General features: G+C 42.9%; 1 protein-coding gene and 1 long non-coding RNA gene across 3 annotated transcripts; both read left to right on the forward strand.

The window, feature by feature from the left end:
• Positions 1-7,639: 7,639 nt before the first annotated feature.
• Positions 7,640-8,818, forward strand: RFPL4B (ret finger protein like 4B). The gene has a single exon (XM_029945523.1). The coding sequence runs from the start codon at positions 7,663-7,665 to the stop codon at positions 8,473-8,475; it is 813 nt and encodes a 270-aa protein (XP_029801383.1). The 5' UTR covers positions 7,640-7,662; the 3' UTR covers positions 8,476-8,818.
• A 2,832-nt stretch (positions 8,819-11,650) lies between these two features.
• On the forward strand, positions 11,651-16,899 carry LOC115295460. Of its 2 annotated transcripts, none has more exons than XR_003910408.1 (4): positions 11,651-11,834; positions 13,316-13,493; positions 14,659-14,793; positions 16,816-16,899. It is a non-coding gene; the product is annotated as an uncharacterized LOC115295460 (long non-coding RNA). The 2 variants fall into 2 exon arrangements; XR_003910409.1 differs by having other exon boundaries at positions 11,651-11,828.
• The last annotated feature ends 5,332 nt before the right edge of the window (positions 16,900-22,231 follow it).

Below are 22,231 nucleotides of genomic sequence, written 5' to 3' on the forward strand. Positions count from 1 at the left end.
GTATCTGAAGCACGATCAACGGCCCCCATAGAAGACGAACGGGTGGAGGAGGGCGTTCCCACACCTGTATCTCTGCGTTGTTTCCTGGGCCAGACCCGTAATCTCTGACCTCTGTGAGGCTGATGAGCTAATGCAGGACTGCAGGCAGCTGGCCTTGATGTACCTCTACTCCCAGGGTAGAGGGTGAAACACAACTTGTTTTGAGAAATCTGCAGGCTCCATTTCATAATACATTGAATGTCAGCTAATTAGGTGGAAAGGAAATTTATTTTGACTCAGACTTCCTCACCTACACAAAAATATTTTGACAGTCTGAATCTGGAGGAGAAAACATATGGATAATCTGAAAACAGAGTTGGCTCTGGAAACCACAATGGATCAACAGTTCAAGGGGCAGGGTCACATGTGTGTGCCTGCTCCTGCACACTCACCGCTCACTCACATTCACATGGTCTCCCTCTAGCCTTTGCTCAGCATGTGGGACAGACAAGCTGAAAGGAGGGTGGGCCCATTTGGGGTGACTAGACACCCTTTTTCTGAGGGTGGGTGGCCTAAGGCCATTGACACCTAGAGACCCAAATTAGTGCTTGTTGATTTCACAGGCAATTTGCTGCAGATAAAGACCTCTGTTGCCAAAAAACACCTCATGAACACAACGCATGAACATTCATTTTTTCCTCCCAATTTTGGACAAATAAATAAATAAATAAAATAAAAACATTTCAAAGGTACAAAAAGTAAGAGGTCCATTAATAGGTTCAGAGTAGGGATTACATATCAAATATATTAACTATGGAGTCTAACGTTCCCTGGTTTTTTTTGTAGTCTGTTCTTGAAAATTCGTGCAGAAGTGGGACAGTCCACATACAGGTCTCCCCCTGCTTTAGGAAGGTTCATGTTACACCACTTCACTTTTGTAGAAGACCTACCTTGGTACCTGTGTTTGCTAACTGAAAAAATCCGAAGAGAATTTGCACTTCGACCAAAAAGAAAAAAAAAGAAAAGAAAAAGTGAAAGGGAAGATAGCTCCAACATTTGTTTGGCGGGAATCATTATAGAGGCGGCACACTCTGGAGCAGCAGAGTGGCGCCACCAAGCGCCTTACCCCGGAATTACACTCAGCATCTCCGCGTCCGGCTGCCAGAGCTTTGAAACCGTCTGGTAGCATCTATGCTTTTTCTTGATATATTTTCTGCATCCATGAGCAACATGTATCCTAAGGTATCAGAAATGCCTAACAGGTCATTTTTGAGTCTGGGGACATTCAAAAAATTTCAGTCTAAATTAATGAGAATTGTTTCTTCTCTTTACACCATTTCCACTTAGGGAAGTTTTCATAGAAACTTTCTACTTTTGGATCGTGAGGGGAACCTGTATTCTAAGCGCCACAGATATTTCTTTATAGGGGTTCTGTAATAGAGGCCCCTTTTGAAGAGGAGAGCGTGGGAACTCTATTAGCAAATTTTGGTGACATTACTAATTCAAAGATGTGACCTCCATCTTCTTCCATTTAGACAGATGGGTCCCCGTTAATGTGACCAGGCAGCCAAAAGCAAAAGAGGAAGAGGTTTGGCGAGAAGAGGAGGTTGCAAACCAGCGAAAGCCCCGCACCATCGGACGGACGCTGACTGTGAACAGCCGACCCACTGTCGCTGCTGCCTTTTGAAAAACACAAACCGTGTTTGGAACAAATACATCTCCTTGCAGGGATCTTTAACTCCAGATAGGGCTGACTGTGCCCAGCTAGCTCCCCCATCGGTGGCTACATTGCATCCAGTAGCATGTGTGAAAGTCGATTTCTTTTTTAATCAGGGAACTATGGAAACAAGCTTATTTTGTGATTTAATCTTAACTCATGGAAGCACTAATGATAACTAAAAATGACTCTAAAACTTAAAAAAATTATGCACATTTTTGATATGTTGTCAGGAGAGTACTAAGATATTACACACAAGGGGCTTCAAGTATTTCAGCACTTGAACATGAAAAATGACATTTCTTGCTAAATTCAGCATTACAGTCATAATGAGGAATCTGGGAATTAAAGTATTTCTGGGGAAGAAATATTTCTCCCAGCAGATAAAGGCTTAGCAAGAGCAATGGCTGAAAAATACACTCACTGAGCAGTGATGCTTTTCGTGATACATGTTCTGTTGAGGGCCAGGTAGATGTTAGTGATAGAGAAAAACCTGATTTGGCATCATTACCGCCGTTAAGTAGTTTAAGTAGAAAAAAACCGAAAAGAACCTTTCTATGATTGGGGAAGAAAGAAGAAACAACCCTTCATATTTAGCCACATTGTGTGAATGAGTCCGGAGACTCCAGAAGCCGCAGGAAATAGATGGTTGGGTTCATCATTGAGGTTTTCGGTTGCCAAGAAACTAAGATTTGGAGCTGCTACTTGGAGCTATGAAATTTGTTGAGAAGCAGTGGACTTCCCTTTTCCAATTCAATATCTGGGGGAAGCCAAAGAGTCTTCACAGGGTTCAAGCAAAACAATGTATCGCGCCAGATCACGCAGATGTGAGAAGGCAGCTGTATTTGTTAGTTGGTAACTGGAGCGGTTTGCAAACACGCAAAAGCGTGACACTCTTCGAACGAATTGTATTTCTATGGTTGTTTTGGAAAATATTTATTGATTTGTTACCATATCATAGTTTTGTTATTTTAAGAAATGTTTCCCCCCCTCAAAAAATGTTCGCAGGTTTCATTTGTAATACTGTAGATACGGAGAAGTATACTTTTTATAAACAGAAAGCTTTGGGGGATTTTCAGTTATGTTTAAGAGCGGGAAGGGGCGTAGAGGAACATTTGTTTTTAATGTAAGCCCCCCACCCCCACGGTAGGTATTTAACTCATGGAAGCGGAGACAGAAACAGGGTAAAAAGAGAGAAAACCGCTCACTTGGTTTTGCAGCAAGAGCAGGAACCCTGAGCCGTGGGAGGTGACGCCGAACGTGTGCATCTCAGGCGGAGGGTTTATTCTCACTTGCCCTTCGCTACCAGAATTCATTGACCTTTCAACTCCCTTTTTTGATGATTGTGTCAGTTCTCCTTCATTATGACTTTTACTGCTTCTTCTACTTCTTTTTTTAATTTTTAGAGAGAAAGAGAGTGTAAGTAGGAGAGATGGGCAAATGGAGAGAGAAGGAGAGAATATTTTTTTGTAAGGACACAAATCTGAACCAAACTGACTCTAATCATTAGACAATAGAAGGGCACACGTTGCCCAAGGCAGGAGGGACCACCCTTGTAATACCCTTAACATTCCTAAGGGCAGGCCTAGAAATAGAAGCTATAGGTAATCAGTTATTGCTTAAGGCTAGTTACACCCTACGTGAGGGTCCTGGGTCCTGGGTCTACTCTGTGATTGGTTAACACTCTAAATGTTGTAATTGGATAAACTTGCTGTCAATAATATTGTATAATAATGATTGGATCGCTGTACCTGTGTCACAATTTCCTGTATCTCCCCCTTCCCAAACTCTTGAAAGCCCTGCCCCCCGTTTGTTCGGGGCTCTCAGCACGGATCCACCACGCCGGTAAAGCCTGTGAGACCAAGTTTAGGCCCCGCCAACCTAAGCCCGTAATAAAGCCCTTTGCTTTTGCATGCGTGACTCGGTCTCCCTGGCGGTTTCTGGTTTGGGGGGATGATAAAGAAATCTTGGGTATTACATTTTCTTTTTGAATGTTTGTTTATTTTTGAGAAAGTGAGAGAGTTTGCCTGTGGGGGAGGGGCCGAGGGAGAGGAAGACAGAATCTGAAGCTGGCTCCAGATTCTGAGCTGTCAGCACAGAGCCTGGGGGGTACGGAGGGGGGAAGCTTGAACCCAGGGACCTTGAGATCATGACCTGAGGCAAAGTGGGATGCTTGACAGACTGAGCCACCCACGCGCCCCAGAGTAAGAATCTTAAGTAGCATCCATGCTCAGGGCAGAACTCAATGGGGTTTGCGGGGAGGGGGCTTGATCCCACAGCCCTAGGATCATGACCTGAGTTGAAATGAAGAGTCAGACGCTCAACCAACTAAGCCACCCAGGCACTCCTGCTTTTTCTACTTCTAATATAAATGGTATATAATTTATTGTTTAAAGTAGGGCAAATTTGGAAGTAGAAGGGGATCTTACTAGTGATTATGGTGGGGCAACAGGCTTACCTGGATGTTATCTCCCAACCTGCTCAATCACTGTCCCCCAAGAGCCAAATTACTGACTCAAAGGATGTGGAAACTGTTTTAGATTTTGTTCTCATTCAAAATAGTTTCAGAGATAACACCAATAATTACATCAGCCAAGACATTAGATTTCAGCAATGCATTTTTGTGTTTGATCTCCAAAATATTTTGTTTTTTAGAGTTGAGCTCTCTTTTAAATTAGAGGATCTCATTTGCACGGCAGTAGGTCTTTTAGTTTAACTCTAAGAAAATAACTACTGGAAAATTCTGAATGTGGCTTCGAGCCAACATCCTACAAGCAGGAGGAGGGTTGCTTGAGTTTGTTTAGTTGGTTAGGTTGAGCTAATCCAATCTTTGGGGTGGAGAAGATGACCCTGCTGGTGGGTGGAGACTATGTCCCAGGAGCTATATAAGACCAGAGTCTCTGCCCTCACTCCTTTCAGAGAGAAAGGAAGGCTACAGGAGCTGGAGGTGTAGACTTGGACCTTCAAGACGGTTGCAACATTCCAAATGAGTGTAAGTAGCGTCTTCTGTGCTCTTTCCGCTGTCCTCCGTCTCTCTTTGGCTACAAGTTATCTTTTAATGCTTTTATCTTTAGATATCAGGAAAGAGTCAGTTTTATCCTGTGTTGGGGAACATTTCCCCCTTCTACTCTGTTGCTAGTTAAATTTTTACATATTAACTTCAGGTGGCTTATATGCATATGTTTTTTATTAAAGTTTTTTTGCATACATATATATTCTTAAAATTTACTTATTCTGAGAGTGAGCACACCTGAGCACAGGTTGGGAAGGGAGAGAGAGAATCCCAAGAAGGTTCTGGCCTGTTAGCATGGAGCATGGTTTGGGACTCAAACTCCAAACCTCAGGATCATGACTGGAGCTGAAGGCAGATGCTTAACCAACTGAGCCAACCAGGCACCCCTGCATGCATGTATTTTTGTGTTTTCAGTTACAAATGTATGTGTTTTAAAAGGGTTCCTTTTTATTTTCTAGCATTATTTCTTAAAGACTTTTTTGGGGTTTTTACTTAAATATATTTATCAATGTTTTTTTTTTTCCAAATTTTTATTTAAATTCCAGTTAGTTAACATACAGTGTAATACTAGTTTCAGGTTAGAATTTAGCGATTCATCACTTGCATACAATACCCAGAGCTCATCACAAGTGCCTTCCTTAACCTCCATCACGTGTTTAACCCAGCCCCCCCCCCTCCCGCGTCCCCTCCAGGAACCCTCAATTTGTTCTGTTACTGAGGGTCTGTTTCCTGGTGTGCCTCCCTCTTGTTTTTCCCTCCTATGTTCATTTGTTTTGTTGCCATTTGCAATGGCGTGGATGGAGCTAGAGAGCATTATGCTAAGTAAAATAAGTCAGAGAAGGACAAATACCATATGATTTCACTCAAATGTGGAATTTAAGAAATGCTACTTTTAATAGCTGTATTATAAGTATGGAATCATATAATTAGACTTTCTGATTGTTTGGAGTCATAGATAACACTAAAAAGGACATTTTTACAAATGTAGCATTCTTTTTCTTTTGTAAATTGTTTTCTTGCATATATTCCAAGGTAGGTTGGGCAAGCTTTTTTAGATTGTAAGCACCATATTCAATTTGCCTTAGAAGGTCAGGTTTTTGGGGGTTCCTGGGTGGCTCAGTTGGTTAAGTGTCCCACTTTGGCTCAGGTCATGATCTCATGGCCCATGAGTTTAAGCCCCATTCCGGGCTCTGCGCTGCCAGTTCAGAGCCTGGAGCACACTTCGGATTCTGTGTCTCCCTCTCTCTCTGCCCCTCTCCAGCTCATGCTGTGTCTGTCTCTCTCTCTCAAAAATAAATGAACATTAAAAAAAATTCAGGTTTTTGGAAAGTGATAGAGGGTTTTAAAGAGGCTTATCTTTCTGTTTTTAATGTTTATTTTGAGAGAGTGTGAGAGTGTTTAAGTATGCACGAGTGGTCAAGGGGAAAAGAGAGGGCGAGAGACAGTCCCAAGCAGGATCCTCACTGTCAGTGCTAGTATTGTGGAACCCATCATGGGGTTTAATCCCATGAACTTGAGATCATGACCTGAGCTGACATCCAGAGTCAGACGCTTAATCATCTGAGCCACCCAGGCACCTCCGGAAGGAGTTTGTCTCTTATCACTCAGCCAGGCCTCATCAGACTGGAATGCCATCCAGGAACTGGAGGGTTTTTAAAGACTCCAAGTTCCTTGCGGGGAGATGTCCTGCCTATTGTTACAATATCTGTATCCTCAAAGTCTAGTGAAGGGTGGGAGTGCGGGAAGCTCCTAGTAAGTATCTGTTGGATGAAGATGAGGGAATACGTTCCGGGATGTTCTAACAACAGGGTTTTCTGGGCTAGCCTCAGGAGTGCTCATTCCCTCCTACTCTGTCCCTCTGTGGTAAGAATGACAGGGCTCATCTTTTTGTCTCTGCTTGTCTCACTTCAGCCACAACTGGACGTGTGCTTTGTGAATTCTCAGGAAGTTCTGTTAGTTGTTACTTAGTATAGCCCCCTTTAAAAGAAGAGCCCTCCATTCGCTCCATCTCACCGGCACTGGCTGGCCTTAAATGGGGCTCTCTTTGGGTTCGGGCCCCAGCTTGTTCCAAGACCCCACTCAAAGTACACAACCTTTGTAGGAAGGCCCAGGAGGTGTCTTTTGGAAGTAAGCTTTGGGCAGAGCGAGTGGATGCTGTAATCGGAGGGCATTCTCCTTATCATCAGGAACACCTTTTTGGCTTGTGTTCAGACATTACTATTTTAGAGAAGTTGGTGACAGTGGTTATATTTTTATTCACACTCACTCACACCTTATTTGTTTTCTAAGAGTGCTTTAAAGCATTTCATGTGAATGACACTTCGTCCTTAAAATGGATTCTGTAATGGGTGTCTCCATTTTGCAGTGGTTTTCTCTAGTTTTACTCACCTATGGTGGTTTTCTTTGAAATACTGAGGACCTCTTAGAGCCACTTTTCTGTGACAGCTCGAGTTGGATTGGCTTTATTTTTACGGTTAGATTTAGATATGGAAATTATTTTTCTTGAACTGCAGGTGACCTACAGAGATACTGATTAGAGGCAGAGGCTGCACTCCTAGGTCCTGTTAAAGATCTCACTGCACTCAGTTCCCACAGAGAAACTGCAGTCAGAGCAGAGAAGACTTCATCTGGGTGTCTCCACACCAGGACAGCTGCCCGCCTGGAAAGATAATGTCCACTGTCCTGTCTTTCTCCATGGTGATCACCTAGCTTTTCTCACAGATATGTGATTCCCTGTTTTTCTCACAGATAGTGCTTTTACGATGATTCTCTGGTGACTTAGTGCTGCTTTCCTGTGTAAACTGCAGAAAGATTCATGCTATTTAATGTTTGTATTGGATTTAGATACATCCTGATCGTTGAAGAGCAGATTGTGTACTGAAAGCTCCAGATCACCTTCAGAAGCTAATAAAGGACCACTTCAGCTCTGCCAAGGAGTGACCCTTCAGGGACCATGGCCCTAAGTCTGCAAGAGGAGTTGACCTGTCCAGTTTGTCTGGAAATTTCCCTCACCCCAGTTTCACTCTCCTGCACACACATTTTCTGCTTTCCTTGCGTGCACAGATGGATGCTAGAAGACTGGGAGCTGAAGGTGACCTGCCCCGTGTGTCGAGAGGAAAGCGACAGCGCCCCCGCGGAGGACTTGATAATTGGAGGAATATCCTTGCTGTTCACACAGCACCGTGCCCTACTGAAGAAAAGCCTGCACGTAAGCAGTGAGTTGCTGAGGTTCTGCGAGGATGTGACCCTGGATCCCAGCACTGCCCACTCCTTCCTCGTCCTCTCTGAGGACCTCAGGAGTGTTCGGTGCGGGAATGTCTGCCACAACCCCCTGGAAGATCCCGAGAGGTTCGCCTACCTGGCCTGTGTCCTGGGCACCCCGTGCTTCTCCTCGGGCCGCCATTACTGGGAGGTCGAAGTGGGAAAGGCGGAGGAGTGGACCCTTGGGATCTGCAAGCAATCAGTCGACCGAAAGAGAAAGGACGGTTTTACCTCTGAGAACGGCTTCTGGTTTATCAGCAAGAAGGCAGAAACCATCTATACCGGCTCCATCCCAGAAACCAGCCTTCCTGCAATCCCTGAACTGAGGCACTTAGGAATTTTCTTAGATGTTGAGATGGAAGAAGTCAAGTTTTTTGATGTGCAAGGTAATACCCTCATCTATACACACAGTCATCTCTCATGTGTGGAGCCTTTGCGTCCGTTCTTCTGTCCTGAGCTGCCTAGAGAAGGTGATAGTGGAGCCTCCATGAAAATCTGCTCATGAGAAACTCAGCACCTCCTGGAAGATTTGTTAGAGGTGAATGAGTCCTTTGGCCCGAGAAAGGGCAGAATGACCCGGGGAGAGACCATGTGTTGTAGTAGTACAAAGGTTTTGCAGATTTTTAAAATAGATTTTGCAGACTTTGCAGCTAAACATGTTTTAGGATGTATTTTGTAGACCTTGTAGCTAAAGAACTATGGGGTTTTAGGGGATGTTATTAAGTGCTAAGCCCCAGTTTTCCTAGTCTTCAAGTGGGAATAATTATATCTTTCAGCCAAGTAGCTGTGATGATCAGAGACAATGTTGTGCATTTATTTTGCACTAAATACAAATAGGTCATTTTAGTTTGGAAGTTAAATAAAATACTTTGTGGGTAAAAACAATGCCTTTTTCATTATTTTATGCCTTTTCTGTAATTCCTGATAATAATGATAGCTCTCTGGCAAAGAAGGAAACAGCCAACATGAGATATTTTGTCATGAAGTTTCAGTGAAAGACAAAAGTACTGGGAAAGAACATTTCTCATTTTTGTTTTCTCCCAAACACAATTGCCTTAAGTTTTCCTGAAAGACAAAACTTTGGGGTATCTCTAGTTAATGGTGATTTATGTTTGTTCTAATGGGAATCGCCCTTTGCCCATTTCAAGAATTCGTCTCCTGTGTGGATGTCAAAAGGGTAAGGTATTGGGGCAGGCAAAGAGGTGCCAACTGGCTCAGACAACATCTAGCTGTTACGATTCTGAACCTTCTGGAGTAAAGAAGGTGTGGGGAATGAGGGAAATGAGTAATGATGGACGTGGTCATTGAGAAGACATACTTGGACCCCTGGCCTTCCGACCACCGGGTGCACTAGTGCATGTGGAATTCTTCCTTCTGAGTAGAACACCTCCCAGCAAGCCTGAACTTCAGGCCCCCACTGCTGATTTTTGGTTTGTGAGAATTCTTATCAACCACATTAACTCGTGGACAGATATTCACCAAAAACTGTCCTCCAGGTTGCTTCTGAATTCATTTTCTGATGGGAGAATTTTAGATGTTTTGCAGTGAAATCCCTGAAACATTTGATGTTTTCCTGTATAGTTGTGTTTGGTCCTTTTCTGTTCAACCTGAAGCTTGCACCTCTCTCCCTCCCCACCACCACATTCACAGTCTCAGATGGCAATTTCTCATACTAGACTCTCATGTGCTCATGATGGCTCCCTTTCAAACCACTCAGGTCCTTTAGGGTTGCGTGTTTTTCTAATTTACTGAGCCAGCCACTTCTGAGGTTACATCTGCTTTGGAAGTGTTGGGTTGGGACACGTTCAGGAATCTGCTTTTGACCTCATTTCCAAAGAAACAAAATAGTCATCTTCCTTCTCTTCCCAACTCCACTGGAGTGGGGAGACAGTCCAGTTTTGGAATTTCCCCCCCTTATTTCCTTTTGATCCCTATGATTTTAATTAAGGGGTCTCCTTGCCCTTTTCTAACTTGGGGTCTGCATCCACCCTGATCTACCTTAACAGGTCCCGGTAATGTGGAAACAAAAGTTTCCTGAAATGGCACTTATGATGAGCAATACACTGTAATTTTCTTTTATTATATTTTATTAGGAAAAAAATGCTGGGCTCACCCACATTTGATTTCACAACTGGTCTACAGGTTAGGAGCTGTAGTTTGAAACCCTGGGTTGGGCCCTAGGTTTCCAGTCCCTTCCTGTGTCTCAGAATGCCAAAGAAAGGGTAGCCTCAGTTTCCCTAGGACTGGAGGTAAATATTTGTGTTATATTTCCATATTTCAGGTTCTCTGAAAGACTATTTGCTTTGAAGGACTTTCAGTCTCTTTCTCATGGAGGTTTAAGTTCCAAGTTCCCTTCATCCTAGCAGAGAGACCTGAATGATTTTTTTTCTTCATCAATGATGAGGCGAAAATGCCAGTGGCCAGTGATTGGCCTGGTTCCTTTCTCTTGTCTGACTTAATATTGTGGCCAGGGGACACCTTGATGGGGACTTGGTCACAAGCTTATTCTGTTGTCAGTTGGCATTTACCCTTTGCAAAACATTTCACATATCCAGCTTTTTAAAATGTTTATTCTTGAAAGTGAGACAGACAAAATACAAGCTGGGGGGTGGGGGCAGAGAGAGAGACATGGAATGTGAAACAGGCTGCAGGCTCTGAGCTGTCAGCAGCCCGATGCCGGGGCTTGAACTCATGAACCTTGAGATCATGACCTGAGCTGAAGTCAGACGCTTAATTGACTGAGCCATCCAGGCACCCCACATATTGACTTATCTTTGTAATACAATGATTATTTGTTTTTACTTAGGGGTTGATACAAGAAAGCATCATGGTGTGCCCATCCCCTCACCCATCTGTGTAAGTTACTTTCCTCCTCTTCCCACTTCTCAGCCACCCCCTCCACCCTGCCTCCAACCTTGAACTGTAGTGTGGATATGAATGTACGTAGAAAGGTTTTAATGGTGATGGTTGGTAGAAATGGAGTCAATTTGGGGAACAATTCTGGCTGCCTCAAAAAGCAATAGCAGTACGGGAATACATTGTAATTCAAAATCATTAGTATAACAAGATATTATTCATTATTACCACCCTTCCTACCTCTCTTCCAAGAGCTCTCCACAAATTTCAGGCCTTCTCAGGCCTCAACCCATCCTGTCCCCATCTGGGGTTCCTTTAAAAAGAGCCTCCCCACAGCAACTTCGGAGCATCATAAGCCCTGCTCTTGTTCACATCCGCCTCTGCCTGTCCCACAATATCCATGTACAATGTTCTCTCCATCACCGAATTCTTGGACTAAACTCTAATAAGTACAGATCCCAATCTGACTCATTTGATACAACTGAGCTGAACTGCAGGTTAGGTGGGAAAGAACTAGGAAAGCCACGGAGACACAAGATGGAAGGTAGATGGGACCTGGTGGGATACCTCCCCAGGCTAATGGAGTCTGGGCAACTTGATCCTCCTGACCCGGGTCAACGGGAGCTTTCAAGGGGACAGAGAAGAAACGACTACTCTTGAAATCTTTATTTGGGAGGGACATGAGTCCCCCACAATTCCTAGAATGTAGTTGCTTTGAGTGGCTTTATTTGGCCATAAAGGCCCAGAACACTGAAGGGGGCTGGAGCCACGGTTCTGAGTCCTGTGTTCTTGTAGTCTCATGAGGAACGTTCAAAAATCCCCACTCCCAAGACCACATTCCAAACCAATCCAATCAGAGTCTCTGGGGATGGGATTTAGACAGTGGGACTTTTCCAAGTTTTACCGGTGATTGTAATGTGCCGCCTGGGGGAAGGATCACTGGACTGGAGCATTAGTTTCAAAGGTTTATTGTAAACCAGATCCCTTGGATGAATTCAGAAGGTCTGGGTGAGGACTGAGAATTTGCATTTGTAATAAGTTCCCAGGTTATGTTGGTGAGGACCACACTTTGAAACCAGTGGACGTGAAGACATGATGCATTTTGATTTTAATCGCTGCGTTAAATTATTCATCCAACTAATTACATTTCAATTAATTAATTAGTTTAAAGTTAATTCCAGGGGCGCCTGGGTGGCTCACTCGGTTAAAGCCTCCGGCTTTCGGCTTCGGCTCAGGTCATGATCTCACGGTTCGTGGGTTCCAGCCCCGTGTCGGGCTCTGTTCTGACAGCGATCTCAGAGCCTGGAGTCCACTTCAGATTCTGTGTCTCCCTCTCTCTCTGACCCTTCCCTGCTCATGCTGTCTCTCTCTGCCTCTCAAAAAAAACAAAAAAATGAAAAAAGAAAAAACCCAAAGAAACATTAAAAAAAATAAAATTAATTCCATTTAAATTTAAGTTTAATTTTAACACCTGCCTTTAAACAAACAAACAACCCTAGAACAATGAAGAGAAGAAAGGGAGGTTGAGTGATTTTAGCTAGGATTAGTGTATTAACAAAACCCTTAAAGGCATTCTTGCCTAGTACCCTCCACCCCTCCCCACCCACATTTTTTATCCCAAGATTTCTGTCATCAATTCTACCACCCTGATGATACCCAAAACTGTATATAAAAATAACTGCTCAGGGGTGCCTGGGTGGCTCAGTCGGTTAAGCCTCCGATTTCGGCTCAGGTCAGGTCTCACATTCGTGGGTTCGAGCCCTGCGTCAGGCTCTGTGCTGACAGCTAGCTCAGAGCCTGGAGCCTGCTTCCGGTTCTGTGTCTCCTTCTCTCTCTGCCCCTCCCCCTCTCATGCTCTGTCTCTCTCTGTATCAAAAATAAGTAAAATATTTACAAATAAAAAAAAGAAAAAAATAACTGCTCACTATAGTGTCCTAAGTCTGTGTTTTTAATATTTGCTTTTGGAACCCTCTGTAAGAAGAAGGCACTTATTAAAGCCTTGCTTGGCCAGATTTTTTTCCCCCTTCATAAAAAGCATCTAGGAAAAAAAATGGTATAATCTTCTGCTTCTTATGAGGCTACTGTTTTTGGACAACCTATAAATACTGGCTTGGAGTTAGGCAAAAGCTGAATTTGTTTGTCTGTCATCGGTGGGAGATTCTGCTCTGGCTATTCAATGTGCTTAGAGGTGTTACAGGCAGCCTGGTTTCAGACTTCCTTGTGACAAGCTTCTGAGAACTTTCCTTAAGAACCAGCCTCTCTGCCCACTTTTCAGTCTCTTCCTCCATTCTCTTGCTTCAAATGCAGATGCTACTCTCCTGGACCACGGGGCCAAGGGGCAGCTTCAAGGCCCGAGAAGCCTGGACCTCCGAAGGCTGCAGAGACACCCTGTTGGCCTTGGGACACGTCCCCTCACCTTCATTGGAGTGACGCAAACATAAACAGCTTTTCGTGTTAAGCCACTGTTATCTTTTGTGTTCTCTTTGCAGTTGGACTTACTCCTGACTCATTTTCTGCTGTGCCAACATTGCTGTGACATGGGGTTGATTTTTGGGTGTTTTCTAGAAGACTCCCTTCCCCAAATGCCTTTCTGGAGACCCACAGAGCAGCCCCGCAGCCTCCCTGTATTTGGCCTCATGTTCCCTGGTTCCAGCCATTGGAGCTTTGGTGAGTCTCCCAGGATTCGGTCTGCTCGCAGCCTTCCCTCAGCTTCCTTCTCCTTCCCTTCTACCAGCAGTGTCAGAAACTAAAAGACGATGTACAAAACGTGCCACAGTTTCTCATTTAATAGAAAATCCCAAACATGTACAAAAACAGAGAATAGTATAAGGAATCCTCACTGGGTTTCAACAATTATCAACAAATGCCAATCCTCCCCGCCAGATTATTTAGATGCAAATCTCACATATCATTTGACCCATAACTACTCAATAAATATCTCTAAATGAAAAGCACATAAGAAAATGTAATTATGATATTATTATCATACCAAAAAAAATGAATGATTAATATCAAATATTCAATCCATATTCACAATTATTCCCTTGTGACTCAGTTTTGAGAATTTCACTTCAAGTACCCCTGTTATCCTGGTCCAAGATTTATTTGCCTACATTTGGGAGTACCTGTGCTTTTGTATCAACATTTCCAACCTCAAAACAGGCAAGTGCTTTTTTCCCAGCCATTTTGTTAGGTGCTTAAGCAAGCAGGGCCTTCCTCACCTCCAGCCCCCGAGCCCCTGAGGCCCGACCACTATACCACTTCGACGCCTGCGTGGGGCACAGTGAGCCTGTCATAGTCACTGACGTGTGGTTTGTGTTCAGGGCACCAATGATCTTAAAGTTCCAACTGCCAGATTTATATCCATCAGAGATATTTTTCACATCTTGCTACTTGTTTTACATATATATATATGTATATGTTCTGTGTGTTATATAACACACATATATGTATATACATATATATGTATCTATATTTTAAATAAATGCACTTGGTACAAAGTTCAAAAAGGCACATAGTGAAGCTGTCTCATGGCAGTCCCTTCCCCGTTTACCTCATTCTCCTCTAAAACAACTCACGTTGCCAATTGCTTGGAAATTCCTCCAGAGGTCTTCTGTGTGTATATGTATATATTTTATCTAAATGTTCGTTTAGGAGGTACATTGTTCTGTTCCTTGTTTTTTTCACTTGAGACTATTTAAGGAGATTTATTTAAATGGTCTGTTCCCAGGAGTCAGATAATGAGGAGTTCTGTACTGTGCAGATCCACCGAATCAGTCAATTTTGTGAAAATGGTTCTCAATCAGGTTTCTAAGCGTAACATTTCTTTAAGATTTTCCAGGGAATCGTTGATGTTTCTCACTCCAAAATGCATGACACCATGACTGCCATCAAAGAACTGCTAGAATGTCTAATTACCACAAAGTAGCAGGAAAAACAGACCGACCTCATGCCCTGAATCTTTCAAGTAAGAAATAATTTTATTTTTCAAGTACAGGTTGCTGCGTAGAGTAAACAAAGGAGGAAGGCAGGAATAATTTCTTAGAGAAAAAAAATGCAGATGCTTCACTTTACCAGGCTCAGAAAATCCAAGGTGTTGCCAGAGGAGAAAACCTAGAAGATGCTAAGGATCCTGAGTTAGCCCTGTAAGCAAAACAGGGTGCAAGTTTATCATAAAAGATGTTGGTATTTTTATTTAAGAAAAGTTTTTATTCAAGTATAATTAGCACACAGTGTTATATTCATTTCAAGTGGATAATATAACGATTCATCAATTCTATACATTACTTGGTGCTCATCACAAGTCAGTGCACTCTGAATCCTCTTAATGTATTTCACCCATCCCTCCACTCACCTCCCCTCTGGCAACCACCATAAAAGATGTTGATGTATGTATGTAGGTATTTATTTATTTTAAGTTTATCTATTTATTTTGGGAGAGAGAGAATGCACATGCCTGCAGGCACATAAATGGGAGAGGTACAGAGGGAGAGAGAGGGAGAGACAGAATCCCAAGCCGGCTCCATGCCATCAGCTCAGAGCCCGATGTGGGACTCAAACTCACAAACCATGAGATCATGACCTGAGCTGAGATCAAGAGTCAGATGCTTAATTGACTAAGCCACTCAGGGTCCCTAAGATGTTGATGCTTTTAAAACTTGGCTGGGGTGTCTAGGCGGCTTAGTTGGATGTATGACTTTGGCTCAGGTCATGATCTCACAGTTTGTGAGTTTGAACCCTGTGTTGGGCTCTGTGTTGAACAGCTTAGTGCGTGGAGTCTGTTTCAGAGTCTGTGTCTCCCTCTCTCTTTGCCTCTCCCCTGCTCATGCTCTGTCTCTGTTTCTCTCAAGAATAAATAAAGATAAAATTAAAATAAATAAATAAAATAAATAAAAACTTGGCCTGGCTGGAAGGTCCTCAAAGAAGGCAGAAGAGGTGGGGGCTTTTGGCTTGTTAATAGTTAGTCTAGGCTCACATACAGATACTCGAGACAGCTTGAGAAGAGGAATTTTGAACACATTTATACAGATCATTTTAAAGGTGTGTCTACCCACTGTTTCTGTCAGCAAAGATTTAATCAAGATAATGAACCAAAAGAATAGAAAGAAGATTTAAAATGGACCAGAGTCCTGGGAAGCTGATTACTAGAAGCTGTTCTGGAAGATCTTTACCGTCATTAATAAAACAATTTATTTACTTATTCATACATTTTATTGTGCATGAAACTTAGAAATTTTTTCCTCAAAAATAGCACTTAATAAGTCTGATTGTTCTTGAGAAAAAAACTAAATACAGGTTTTAGAAATCACAAGTAGATTTTGGCGTGCCTGGGTGGCTCTGTCTGTTGGACATCTGACTTTGGCTTGGGTCATGATCTCGCCATGTGTGAGTTCGAGCCCTGCATTGGGCTCTGTGCTGACAGCTCAGAATCTGTGTCTCACCCTCTCTCTCTGCCCTCTACTGCTTGTGCTCTGTCTCTCTTCCTCTCAGAAATAAATAGAAAACATTAAAAACTTAAAAAAAAAGAAATCACAAGTAGATTTTGCCAAACATGTATTCTACTCAAGAGTACAAATATTTCTCATGAAGACTTTAAAAAAAATGTTTATTTATTTTTGAAAGAGAAAAAGAGAGACAGACAGAATGAGAGTGGGGGAGGGTCAGACAGAGAAAAAGACAGAATCTGAAGTAGGCTTCAAGCTCTAAGCTGGCAGCACAGAACCCGATGCAAGGCTTGAACTCACGAACTGTGAGATCATGACCTGAGCCAAAGTCAGATGTTTAATTAGCCAAACCACCCAGCGCCCCTCATGAAGACTTTTTAAGTTCAAAATAAGTTACATCTCAATGTGACAAATCAAGGAAGACTAAGTACATAAACCCTCCCCACTGATGGCCGTATACTTTTAGAACAGATTTACTATTGCTTCTCATCATCCCGGAGGTCCATTTGAGCTCATGTTCTTTGTTTTGTTTTGTTTTGATGCAGATGGCAGAGATGATGGACCAATGACACCGACACCTCAGCTTCACAATATATGGCACTTAAAAAAATAAAGTGACTTGCTCCATTTGTTTGGGCTATTTTACAAGTACCCATATTCTCTCATGTCAGTGCAATTTTTTTTTAACTTTTCTTTTGTGTGTGTGTGTGTGTTTGTGTGAGAGAGAGAGAGAGAGAGAGACAGAGAGATAGAGAGAAGGGGAGGGTCAGAGAGAGAGGGAGACACAGAATTTGAAGCAGGCGCCAGGCTCTGAGCTGTCAGCACAGAGCATGACACAGGACTCAAACTCATGAACCGTAAGATCATGAACTGAGTTGGAGTTGGATGCTTAACCAGTTGAGCCACCAGGAGCTCTCACAATTTAATTTTAAATGCACCATGGAGTGCACCATGGAGTAGTGGGGATAACAGAAAGTGATGGAATTTTCCTACTGAATGACAAATTTAAGAAGGTGGCATTTCTCTTCAATTGGCACAGTTTTCTCAAAGAGAGAAGTCTGCATATGTGTCATCAACTCTAGTGGTTCTCAGCGATGTGACCTTCACTGTTCCCACCGCCACCTCTCTCTTTTTCCTCTCCAATGATCTAAGCAAGGCCTGTCATACTCAATGACCTCAAAATATTCACCCGCATGTCCTGTGTCCTAGGTGTCCCTGCCTCACCTCTGGTCTTTGCTGGGAGGCAGGAGAGACAGGGCTCTCTCGGGCCTCCATTCACAGAATCGTTCAGGTCACTGGTTGTTCTCTATAGGCCAGAATTTCTGCCAGCCCTCACCTGCACTGTGTGGGAACATTCTTAGATGCTGAGTTTTTCTCCTTGATGATGGTCCCTTCACTGTGCTGTTAGTTCCTCTGCTTGGAGCATGTGTGTCTGTTCTGTCCTGATCAGCCAGGAGAAGGCAACATGGAAACCCTACTGGGCATGTTCATTCCTCTCTGAAGTACTCTGAACGCAATGCTTTGAGTGTAGCAGGTTTCAGTTTTTAGGGTGATGAGATGTGCATTGTGAGCCATACAGCCAAATCCTGGATATTAGATATTAGGGTTTTGTAAAAGTCTCATAACGATTCTGGCTGACCTTGATTCCAGATCATGGTCCTATCCTGTCATTATTGTTTTTGCCCTTAGGCGCCTTGCCACCCATCCAGACAGACAGCTTGCCTTGTTTCCTGATGACTTCCAGGGAATTCAGAAAACTCAACTTGCAGAAAACTAAAATTCTTACACTTTATGCTGAGCAAATTAGGTCTCTTTGTCTCTCCTTTTTGTGGGGGGAGGGGGGGAGAATATTCTTCATCCAATTGTAGTTTCAAATAGCAAACCCGCCCTCACCTTCAACAATATTCTAAGGACTTAAGTTTTTGTTTTCTTAACTTTTTCCCTCTATCATAAGTTGAGGCAGAATGCTGTGATCAAGGTGGCATTTTGTGATGACTGCAAGGGTGCTTCTGTGGGGGAGAGGGGGAGGTGAGTGCCAGGGGCTGTCCAAGAGCTAGCTTGAGGGGGGGGAGCCGCAAGGCAGAGATCTGCTGACGGGTAGTGAGCCTTACATGGGGGAGTGTGCCTGGGCTGAAGGAAGGACAGGCTTTATGGAAAAAGGGGACCTGAAGTAGATGCTGAAGGTGGTATTTATTGGCTTATGCTAATTAGTTGAAAGTCCTGTATTCGATCCATAAGAAAAACCAAACAATAGGCACCGAAAAGGCAAAAGACAAAATTTAAAGCCATTCTTTATTTTTCAAAAAGAACCTTGAAAACAAGGACAAGAAAGACTATTTAAAAATGTAATGTTGAAGTGCCTGGGTGGCTCAGTCGGTTGAGCATCCAACTTCAGCTCAGGTCATGATCTTGCAGTTCCTGGGTTCAAGCCCCACAATGGGCTCTATGCTGACAGCTCAGAGCCTGGAGCCTGCTTCAGATTCCATGTGTCTCTTCTCTCTCTGCCCCTTCCCTGATCATGCTCTGTCTCTCTCTCTCTCTCTCAAAAATAAATAAACTTAAAAAAAATGTAATGTGGACCATATTAAACAATACTCTGGTTAACATAGCATTAGAGAGAAAAAGACAATTAAAATGATGCTAAAACATTTATTGCACACTTACCATGTGCCAGGCACTGAACTCATTGGGTAACATGAATTATTTTATTTAATCCTTTTAAAAGTCATGTGAAGTATGTATTCTAATACCCCTATTTAAGTAATTCGGAAACCGGGGCAAAATGAGCTTAAATAAGTACCTTTCTCCATAAGTGGCGTACAGTCAAAGAAGGGAAACATTGACTCTGGATCCAAACAGTTGGATTCAGAGACCATTGTCTTTACTGACAGATGTGAGGCACAGCCATTTCCTCCCTGCTAGTCCATAGCCTGTCTCTAAGTGCTGGTGACACTTCTTCTAAGTCTAGACACAGAGCTCCAAGGGCCCACTCATATTTAATTAAATGTAGCACTAGGGATGCAAGCTACTTGGCACTGAATTCTAAGGAATCAGGATCAAGAAAAGGCTGCCAACTGCCATCACTTCTATTTTACATTGTTATCTAAATAGAGGTCACATAAATAAATTATCAGCAGTGCTCTGCTGAGAGCTGTTTGGAGGGCTCTGGAGAGCAGATTGTATGCATCTCTTCCCCACTCTGACTTCGGTGATGTCACTTTGGTAGCTTTAAATGGGCCATGGTGACAGTATTTATACTGGCAAACTGGTAAATATTACAACAGTTACCTTTTCTTTCTTTTCCTTTCTTTTTTGAAAGTCAGTTTTTAAATCTCTAGCAGGGCAGCCCTGATGGGCAAGCTAGTAATAAAGCTAACTACTGAAAAGGGAAGATAACCCTGGCCTTTCCTTGAGAGAATATGATTTCATACATTGAAATCTTTTAGGGAGAAGGGACAGCACTCTCAGAATTAAGGGGGAATTTTTAAAACTCCAGGTCACACTGCTGATGGAGCCTTTGGAGACAGACCATGCCTCCTTCGGGGTTGATTATATTTGCAAATAGTAAAGCTGGAACAGAACGTGCGTATGATTTCCATCTTGTGGAGAAGGCGGGCCAGCAACCAGAGAGAAAACACGTCAATGTTTAGTGGGAGCCAGAGGTGGAAGGTGGTAACACTGCCCATTTTCAGGTCCAGGCTCTTACAGGTCCTGGGGCCCAAATGTCACCACTTAGATCCCAAGATCTGACCTTCACTGTTCGCCTGCTTGTACCCGTTGACCTTTGTCCCACATTTTTTCTTAAGCTCTTCTTCTGGCTTATCTCTCAACTCCGGCAATAGACCTGGGTGTAGCATCTGTGATGGAAACTGAAACCACCCCTCAGGCAATAATACCTACCTGGATGAAAGGCTCTGGCAGCAAAAACCACTCAGACCAGTTTGAGTATAACCCCCAGCCCGTGCCTGCCCCGGTGGACCATGGAGTGACCCACAGAGTGACTGACAGTCAGCTTTGCCTCACTATGATACTACAGTCTCCACCTAAGGAGGACCTCAAGCCTCATTTACATAACATACAATGTATGTATAGGCATGTCTCCTTAAAGTGCATGTGCTGCCTTATGTCTGCTTCTACATCTTATAACAGGGCTCAGCTATGTAAATATTCATCCCTTTATCTGATAAAGGGTTAGTATCCAAAATCTATAAAGAACTTACCAAACTTTACACCCCAAAACCAAATAATTCAGTGAAGAAATGGGCAGAAAATATGAACAGACACTTTCCCAAAGAAGACACCAGATGGCTAACAAACATATGAAAACATAATCAACAGCACACATCATCAGGGAAATATAAATCTAAGCTACAATGAGATATCACCTCGCACTGGTCAGAATGGCTAAAATTAACTCAGGAAACAACAGATGTTGGTGAGGGTGTGGAGAAACAGGAACACCTTTGCACCATTGGTGGGAATGCAAACTGGTGCAGCCACTCTGGGAAACAGTGTGGAGGCTCTTCAAAAAATTAAAAATGGAACTACCCTACAACCCAGCAATTGCACTACCAGGTATTTGTCCAAAGGATACACAAATGCTGATTCAAAGGGGCACATGCACCCCAATGCTTACAGCAGCATGATCAATAATAGCCAAATTAGGGAAAGAGCCCAAATGTCCATCAACTAATGAATGGATTAAGAAAGATGTGGTATATATATTCAATGGAATATTACTCTGCAATCATAAAGAATGAAATCTTGCCATTTGCAACAACATGGATGGAACTAGAGTGTATTATACTTAGCAAAGTAAGTCAGAGAAAGACGAATATCATATGATTTCATTCATATGCGGAATTTGAGAAGCTCAATAGATGAACAAAGGGGAAGGGTAGGAAAAATAAGATAAAAACAAGAGGGAGGCAAATCATAAGAGACTCTTAAAGACCAAGCTGAGGGTTGCTGGAGGGGAGGTGGGCTAGGAGGATGGGCTAAATGGGTGATAGGAATGCACTATTTGGGATAAATTCTGGGTGTTACATGTAAGTGATGAATCACTGAATTCTATTCCTGAAATCATTATTACACTATATGTTAACTAACTTGGGTTAAATAAACAAATTTAAAAAATATTCATCCCAACCCTAAATAAAAAAAACCCGTTCACCTTTGCTCTGGGAGTCACAAGTTTGGAAGTTATTCCCTGTGATCTCTTTATTGGCAGCAAAACTGTTTCCTTTGTGTGACACTTTGCCTGGTATAGTTTCTGTGACTCAGCATGTAGTGAACGCATGTTTGTTCACTTACACTGGAGCTTTGCTCAGTCCTGGGTTCTGCCATGTGACACTATCACGTCCTTTCTCTAAACTCTATAGAGATAGATCTAAACATATCTCAGGGTGTAAAAAGGCTTCGAGTTGAAGTTCAAGGTTCTGCTTCAGGTTCAGAGCACAGGTTACCTTCTCTTGGAATGATGGGAAAGAAGTCTCAAGAGATTGAATTTGTTAGAATTTTGAGAACAGGGAGCTGGAAATGTATGTTATATGGATTTCTGGAATTTTGAAAAAACATCTGGGCTTTTTTTGGATAAATAAAACACAACAGAAAAAGATTCCACCTAGAAAACACTTAAAAAATGTGAAGTGGATCTGGGAATCCAGAGCTTCAGAGATGCTCCAGGTTTAGAGAAAACCGATATAGAAAGTAGGAGTGGGATTGGGTGTAAATCAGAGTCCTTAATAAAAGATGTGTTCACATGATGGTTGCAAATCGCAGCCATCTGTCATCTGCCCCCCAGGTTAGAACTCAACAACTGCTTCTTAGAGCAAGTGACTAACTGGAGCTCCTGCAACAGGCTTTGGGCCAGATGAGAGAGAAGTAATTCCAGACATCCACAAAGGCATTATGGGGGCAGGGTGGGATTAAAGGGTGACCATGTCTTCCCAGGAGAGTAAC

This window comes from Suricata suricatta, chromosome 7 (genome assembly GCF_006229205.1).
Source record: "Suricata suricatta isolate VVHF042 chromosome 7, meerkat_22Aug2017_6uvM2_HiC, whole genome shotgun sequence".
Classification (NCBI taxonomy): domain Eukaryota; kingdom Metazoa; phylum Chordata; class Mammalia; order Carnivora; family Herpestidae; genus Suricata; species Suricata suricatta.

Coding starts and splice junctions, on each gene's coding strand:
- RFPL4B (XM_029945523.1), top strand. CDS start 7,663: ATGGCCCTAAGTCTGCAAGAGGAGTTGACCTGTCCAGTTTGTCTGGAA.